Source organism: Neomonachus schauinslandi, chromosome 10 (assembly GCF_002201575.2).
Source record: "Neomonachus schauinslandi chromosome 10, ASM220157v2, whole genome shotgun sequence".
Lineage (NCBI taxonomy): Eukaryota > Metazoa > Chordata > Mammalia > Carnivora > Phocidae > Neomonachus > Neomonachus schauinslandi.
Genome location: NC_058412.1, coordinates 90,031,967 through 90,040,409, shown reverse-complemented (window position 1 = coordinate 90,040,409; position 8,443 = coordinate 90,031,967). Strand labels below are relative to the sequence as shown.

The window sequence follows — 8,443 nt, the reverse complement described above, 5'->3', positions numbered from 1 at the left end:
CCACTCACTTCTGCCAATCTGTACAGGGACCCTTTACCACGGCTGGCAAAGCCAGGGTTTTTAAAACACCATGGTGGCTTCCATTAGGAAAAGATTCTGAGAAGAGACATCTGAATGAGAACTAAACGAGAATGATAACTTCTCAGAATGCCTAGACTGGAACAGCCTGTTCTACCATTCATTTTTTAAACTTGCTTTGAATTATCTTTAAGTTGTTGTGAATATATTGATGGACCTGACCACTGTTCTCTGAGGGGAGGAGCCGGCCCGTAAGAGCTCCTGCCCCCAACCACATCCTCCTCCTCCCCAGAACTTGAGGCCTGAATGGCCTGTGGCTCGACCTGCCCCAGGGGCGCATGTCGCCCCATACAGACATCCTACAGAGTTACACGAACACCCGCACTGTGAACAGACTTGAGGGGCTTCAGGGTTCCTCACCCCCCCCCCACCTAACAGTCTTCTAGAAACCCTCCCTCCCTACACCTGGCAGGTGACTGGGGCCTAAGGGATGCCAGCAAGAGTCCCTTGCCAGGGGTGGCCAGAAGGGATGACACTGTGCAACCCAGGGATTGCACCTACAGGCTGGAACCAAGGCTTCCTCATAAACCCTCGGCTGGCAGACCTGCTACAGTGCCCTGCATTTCCAAGTGATGGAGGTTTTGAGGTAGCCAAACTCATGTTTGGATGGATACTCAAAGAGCCTAGCGAATATTAATATCCATTGCCTTAAACCTTAATGGGAACAACTTAAAAGAAAGGAAGCTACTCTTGATTTGTGTAAATTTACATAGGAAAGACCCATCAAAATATTACTCATAATTTCCACTTTATTTTCTGTACAGGGTGACATAAAACATACTCTTTCTGCTAAGGTAGAGTGATCGTCACATGGTTAGTTTTCACAACATAATCCTCCACCGGAGAACACGAGGGAGGAGACCCCGCAGTGCCCGACACCACACTTTGCAGGCGAGAGCCTGTTCCGGGCCACAGCTCCCGCTGCAGGCAGGCGGGTCGCAGGTGGCATGCTGTGCTGCCGGGCCCCCCGAAGGAGGCCACAGAGGTTTGCATTTGGACATTTTAAATGCACAGTATCAGAGAAAACAATAAATGGCATCACACACGGTCACAACTGTGCAAAAATACGGTTTTCAAATCATTAAATAAAAAAGGAACTCACACAAGCTATAAAAATGTTGCCACAAAAAGCAAAGCTTTCCTGTAAGAAATTTTAACTGACTCTATGAACTAACCCCAGATTTGCTAAAATACAAGAACCGGAACATAAATAGTCATTATATTTTATTCATAAAGAACATTCTGTAACTCCTGAAAACCTAACTCGGGCCTCTGAGTCATGGTACTACCCTATGTTAAGGGGACATTTCAAAAGAAGGAAGTTTGGATAATGTTAATGGGACTTTTTCTTCTCATTTTCCTTTTATCTTCTGGCAGTTCTGTTCTAGCCATTACAATTATTTTTACTCTTTTCATTAAAAACAAATTCTTAACCCAGCCACTGATCCCAGTGTTTATTTCAAGACAAACAAGCAACTCTCCAACTGACATAACAAAATGGTACCAGTACTGTTTTTACAAACCCCACCTCTTTCTCAGACAGGGATCTGACAGGGGACCACGATGAAAGCTAAAGGAATCCTCTTAAGAGAAATCATTTGGTTCCTACTTTCAGTGGTCAGACCAGACGGTCCTTTTAACAAGTGAAAACAAACCTTGCACACTAGTGATGAAACAAGCAGGCTGGCAGGCTGGGATTTAAATGCTCTCCAGATGGGACAGATGTACAGCCTGAGGACACAGGCAACAAAAGCACCCCCCATGCCTCACTTTCACAAAAGTGCATTTGGCTGGTTGTGGAACAGATGAGGCACAGGAACCCACTCTCTGCTCTAATCATTTCTTTGTTAGAGAGTCTGACCGGAAGTGAAGTACCACCAAATGGGCTGCATTCCAAATTGTACCGTAAGTGGTAGCCAGCTTTCTTCTAAGAATCCCAGAACTTTGAAGGGAGGAACATTCATCATATCCCAGGGTGCAAGGCCAGAGTGTTCATGTCTTCTGGTCCATTCGGCCCACACTGTGACATCTCTGACCTTCCTCCCCACCAGGCTGTGTCGGCACAGGTGGCCCTACATGCAGCCAGGAAATCCGCAGCCACCTGAGGGACAGCCTCCACTACCAGGCCCCAGCTGGCCCTTTCCAGCTACTTTCTTGCTACTTTCTCCTTCATCTCAGCCCGACCCGAGCACCATCCCCTTGCCTTCCTCCACACTCAGCCCATTTCGTGGCCACACTCTCTACTTCTGCCCAACAAAAGCCTACCAATCCCAGTGGAGGGACATCCAAAAATGAAAACATCCTTCAAATGCCAGTTTCCATCTGACCTAACATGGGAAATTTCATTATCTGTCTTTAATGACAGCTGCATAATTTAGAAAGACCCACAAGCTAGGACTGGCAAAAAATACATGTCAAACTTAAGTCAGTTAAGCATAAAAATACACATAGAGAAGATTCCGGAAACAAGACCATGTCTAAAGCACAGTATCTGCATGTAAGTTCACAAATCAATAAGTACATATTATGTAAACCAAAACGACATACTAAATTCAAACATACAAGCGAAAACAATCCCATTAGCCGAGAGGAAAATCAATTCTCCCCAGAAGCTGGTTGCCCTTCTTCCCCAACTGGACACATAGTAAACCTCTGTACTGTATTTACCCCACCTAACCCATCACGTTCAATAAAAGGGTAAAATTAATGACCCGCTCTCTCTGTGGCCTTGAAGAGGATTCACATGGTGGTGGTACACCAGCCACCGTCTCAACGTGGGTAAGTGTATGAATGTGAAAGTAAGCAAAAGGGACAGGCCAGTCAAATCACTTTTATGTGAATATAAAGGGTTCCACCTCAACTACAAGTGGAAACTATCTCCAGGAAAGGGAAAAACTGTTTTGTACAGATCTCTTGTGTGTGAAGGAGTATGAATCCATCAGACTCACCCTGGCATTCGCCCACAAACATCAGCAAGCCCTGCCAGGAAGCTCCCTTTTCTCACAAAGTTAACTAAGTGATTCTGGCAGACCCCGGCTGTTCTGAATTTTCGCATGCATGTTAGCAAACACAACAATATAAAAAGCAAACAAATGGGTCACTAGCACCATCAAAAGAATCACAACGACAACAACAAAAACCATTTCTAGGAAGTGAAGTCATAAAGCTCATTCCTAACAACCATCCCGAACTAAACATGTACACTTAGAGAATACATCCAGGTGTGAATTTACAGAAAATATGCAAAGCATCTATTACAATGATTAGGCTGGGTACTCCAGTCCAAGAAAATGACATAAAAATACATGACAAAGTTGAACACGGGCTCTGCAAATATCAAAATAACAGGAAAAAGATTCTGAAGTAGTTCTCAGAAAACTCTGGGGGCTCTGACAAGCATGAAATAGCCCATCACACCCACAATATGCACAGGAGCTTCCAAGCCATCCGCTTCACGAAGACACAAACACAGGGAGCTTAAACACACAGATGGTTTGGCTCATGTGCAACAGAAGCAAGCCATTAAATGGGCATCCCATAAAGATCATGTGGCCCTAACATGAAACTAAAGAGGAGTCAGCTGCATGCCACAAAGACATAAATGTTCACTTCAGGTCCCCGTCTCCTTCTCCATCCCCTTGGATGGACTTTTTGATACGAAGCAACATGGTCGTGAGCCACTGATCTAAGCGAGATATTGAGTCAAATTCCTTCACCTAGTTTAAAAAAAGAGGAACAGGAATTAGTCTATGGAAATACAACCAAAACACAAAAAAACAACACCCCAAGCTGTTTAAACATTTCTAGTGATAATCCTTCATTTAAATCATTCATTCTAGTCTATAACTTTATTCATGAAAAATGGTTTGTTTAAATCATTCATTCCAGTTTATAACTCTCTTCATTAAAATGGTTTGTTTGTTCTGTGACTATCTGGATGGAGCTAGTGACAAGTTCCTGTGCTTTTTAAACCGCTCTGTGTGCTAACATGCTGAGCCCCTAACCACCTGTGTAACTGGAAGAGCATACTTAATGTGACAAAGGAAACGAGACCCTGTGTAAGAAAGGAACATGGAAAATTCATAGTGTTCTAATATTCACTGAACATGAATCAACGTACTTGCAGAGACAGGATATGTGAAAGTGGAATCCCTTTAACTCATTTCAATGCATTACCAGAAAGTGATATTTCAATAGGATGCAAATGGTTTGGTAGCCAAAGTGAAACGGGAAAACATTCTTTTCCACTACTGCTTCAAAGCCATGAGTAAATTAATGGAGGATACTAAGAAATCTGCTTGATTCTAAACATAAGATGGCAAATATGGGAAAACAGAAAACTAATGAGTATAAAAAAAAGTCTTCCATTTCTTTTATGCCAAGAATATAGCAAAACTCTCACTGTTTTTATATTTTAAGCTGTACTTAACTGATTTTACTTTATACTTATTTATGGATCAGATTATTTTCAAAAGAAAACATTCAAACAGCAAATTTTAACAGTATGCGATAGTCTCTTAAATTTGCCTCCCAGCTAAATTCAACATGGCTAATAGAATTAAATAATTGTAAAGATTTGTGGGATATATAAAACATGACCTTTGGGAAATACAACTTAGGCATATTGGAAAAATGTTCAAATAAACGTTCAGCACTCATACAATGAAAAGATGTTTCTGTGGTTTAAGCTTCCAAGAATGTAGTGTACCCCGAATGCATAACTTACTGCTTCAGTGTAAGCTTCACTGTTCTGTTCTTCATGAGCTTCTAGAAGTTTCTGGTAGCGTAAGTATGGAAAAATTAGTTTGGTAGGCTAAAAAGTTCCACCTATGAATAGATACTTTAAATACAGAAATAGCCTTAGTATCACATCAATTGACGGTGCCAAACATCTTATAGAATAGAGAAAATACTCAAATATAAGCCATGAATTATCCCAAATCAGGGACCTAGTTTTTGTGCTAACGTTTCTGAGTTGCTCGGTTTAGAACACAATGCTTATGTCCTTGACTCTGCTGGCATCTGAAACCTATTCTACAAAAGCAGGAGAGTACCAGTGCTCCTCAAAGAATTAGAGTTTCACTTTAGACTTGATCCCACCTGACAGCAAAGGCTTTTTTTTCTTCTTCAAATTTATGATGTTACTTACTTTCAGTAACTTACATTCCCTTGAATCAGTAAATGCTGGAAACATTTCCTCATATTTCTCAAGAGCAAGCTGAAAGAGAAAAGCCACTCATTAATGTCAAACTCACTGAATCAGGAAATAAAGCTCTTTCTATCTGAACATCTTATTACTTCAGTAAGATTTATCTGCAGCCTATTTAAATGTATAAGAAGTATGCTGTTAAACTCAACATCAAAATCAACACAGGAAACCCTATTCAATTTGAATTGCCAACTTCAGTTAAGAATAAATTTCTAAACCAGTTTTTCTGAATTAGGTTGCTGTAGAGAGGACAACATGGACCAAATCTAATTTGTAAAAACTCACAGACCAGGTGTCTGTTTCCACCCACTACATAAAGAAGCTCTTCCTTAACACTGTCCAGATTCCACATAAATCCCATTCAGACCTCTGCTTGAGTCTGGAGGGAAAGACGCCTTTCCTCTCAGCAGTTTTACTTCTGCTCTCCCAGAAGTTGGAGTTTGAAACAAAGGATGTTATTCCACTTTTATTGTCTCCTCCCTATGCCCCCTAATTTCTTTCTTTTTTTTAAAGATACATTTATTTATTTGAGAGAGAGAGCATGAGCAGGAGGGGCAGAGAATCTCCAGCAGACCCCCCGCTGAGCAGGGAACCTGACACAGGACCCTGAGATCACAACCTGAGCTGAGACTAAGAGTCCGATGCTTACGAACCGTGCCATCCAGGGGCCCCAGCCCCCTAATTTCTTTAAAGCAAAACTACCGAAGGGAACGCAGCTAGCACTTCGGCAGCGGTTTCAAGATTATAGCTGGGATGCACAGCATAGTATTACTGTTATTATTATTATTACTAATGCATGCAGTTTGGTCTTACTATAACCAATATCACCCAACAAAGCATATCATGAATGACAGAGGGCCTGAGGCCTGTTCTCATGGTAAAGTGCAGCAGAAATTGGCGCTGCGGGACTCTTACCTTGGCATTCAGTTCATCTACTATGAAGTGACAGAGGGCTGCTTTAAAGAAGTAGTCCTTTGCACTGTACTTCAACAAAGGATTATCCATGGTGTTTGCCCCAACCTAGGCACAGAAAGCAGATTTAGATTTCAAAGGTTTGCCTTCTTGTAGTAGACAAACTGATCCTCATCTGCACTTTAGAAAATACTTGTGTATCTTACATCAGTTTAGCTATGAATATATTCTTTTAACCCAGTATCACACACTAGACAAGAAACAATATTTAATATATAAGTGTTAACCTGTTAAAAATGCCCCAGAAAACTTCTACTTCTACTTCCAGGAAGATGGAATAGACATTATCTTTCTCTATCCCTCCTGCTAAGAGCAACTGAAAGCCCCAGTCATTTAAGATTTTTTTTTTTTAATTTATTTATTTGAGACAGAGAGAATGAGATACAGAGAGCATGAGAGGGAGGAGGGTCAGAGGGAGAAGCAGACTCCCTGCCGAGCAGGGAGCCCGATGCGGGACTCGATCCCGGGACTCCAGGATCATGACCTGAGCCGAAGGCAGTCACTTAACCAACTGAGCCACCCAGGCGCCCCAGCCCCAGTCATTTTATATAAAACCAACACAAGGAGACTGAAAAGTGGAGACAAGACAGCAGACCAGCTAGGGACCTTGAGACACACAGAAAACACAGCAGGAGTTCTCTGGGTTTTCTTTTTCTTTCACATATCCCTAACTTGGAACAGAAAAAGCCAGCTGAAGGACCTGGAAAAGGGCAGCCTAGCAAGAAAGAAAAGTTTAGGTAATTACTGCTCTACTCCAGCCAAACACCACAGAACACTACGGCCCCACCCCTACTCACTTCACTAAAGGCCCTAGATAGAACTGAGATGTCAATGCTTTTGAGATGCAATTGTGGAGGAACCCCAAATCCCTGCCAAGGTGGCTTCACAAAGGCCCAGAAGGGAGCCATGCCTTCATCCCTGTCAGCTCGTAATGGCCCACCCTCCTCCATCCCTGCTGTGAGGCAATGGAGACCATGTGGGGAGCCTGGGTCTCTCCTCTACCCAGCAGGAATGAGGTATCATCCCTCATCTCCCAGCAGTTGTGGTTTCAGAAGAGGCCTAGTGGAGGATTAAGACTTCTATCACCACGCAGTAGTAATGAGAACAATCCCAATGTGATGTTGGTGGAGGGCAAGAAAGGGTGGGAATGGCCGCCTCTGCCCAGCAGTGAAGCAACACACGCCCCTTCTGCTGCCAGAGTAGGGTCACAGGAAACCAGCTGAAAGAGGTTTATTTATTTATTTTAAGGAAAGAGAGAGCATGAGCAGGACAGGCAGAAGGAGAGGGAGAGAGAATCTCAAGCAGACTCTGTGCTGAGCGCAGAGCCTGGCACAGGACTTGATCTCACGACCGTAAGATCATGACCTGAGCCAAAACCAAGAGTTGGACGCTTAACTGATTGCGCCCCCCAAGCCCTCCTGAGAGAAGGTTTAAATATGATCCAGTCCAGTTGTCACTAAGAAAGGAGATCTTAAGCTGAATGAAAAACAACAACCAACAGATGATAGCTCTGAGGTGACAGAAATGTTAAGATTATCCAACAAAGATTTTTAAAGGAGCCCTCAAAAAAATGCTTCAACAAGCAATTACAAAAATGCTTAAAACTAAAGAAAAAACAGAAAGCATCAACAAAGAAAAAAGAAATTTCCAGCAAAAAAACCCCTAAGATATAAAGAAGAAACAAATGGAAATTTCAGAACTGAAAACACAATAACTTCACAAAAAGTGGATGGGTTCAACAGCAGAATAGACAGGAGAGGAAAGAATCAGTGAACTGATGACGGAACATTAGAAATTACTCAGTCTGAATAAAAGAGAGGAGAAAACAGACTGAAAAAAAAAAACAAAAAAACAAACAGAGCATCAGGGACCTATAGGACTATAAAATAAGGTCTAACACTTAGGTTGTCTAAGTCCTGGGAGGGGAAGACAGAGAGAAGGGCTGAAAAAGTACTTTAAGGAATAATGGCTGAAAACTTCCTAAATTTGGCAAGAAACATAAACCTACAGATTCAAGAAGTTTAGTGAAACCCAAACAGGATAAAAGCAAAGACACCCAAGCCAAGCCACATAAACTTCTGAAAAACTGAAGCTAAGGAAAAAACTTTAAAAGTGGCCAGAAAAAAAAAAATACCTTATCTACAGGAGAAAAATAACTTGAATGAAAGCGGACTTCTCATCAGA

General features: G+C 42.1%; 1 protein-coding gene across 3 annotated transcripts in view; it reads right to left on the bottom strand.

The window, feature by feature from the left end:
* Positions 1 to 3,392: 3,392 nt before the first annotated feature.
* NAPB (NSF attachment protein beta) overlaps positions 3,393 to 8,443 on the bottom strand; it is a 39,382-nt gene continuing 34,331 nt past the window's right edge. For all 3 annotated transcript variants that reach the window (XM_044918734.1, XM_021700688.1, XM_021700689.1), the window contains 4 exons: positions 6,203 to 6,307; positions 5,228 to 5,296; positions 4,805 to 4,855; positions 3,393 to 3,794 (listed from right to left, as the gene is read on the bottom strand). In XM_044918734.1, coding sequence (XP_044774669.1) covers positions 3,684 to 3,794; positions 4,805 to 4,855; positions 5,228 to 5,296; positions 6,203 to 6,307 — 336 coding nt within the window. In that variant the 3' untranslated portion in view covers positions 3,393 to 3,683. The remainder of the gene's footprint in view (positions 3,795 to 4,804; positions 4,856 to 5,227; positions 5,297 to 6,202; positions 6,308 to 8,443) is intronic.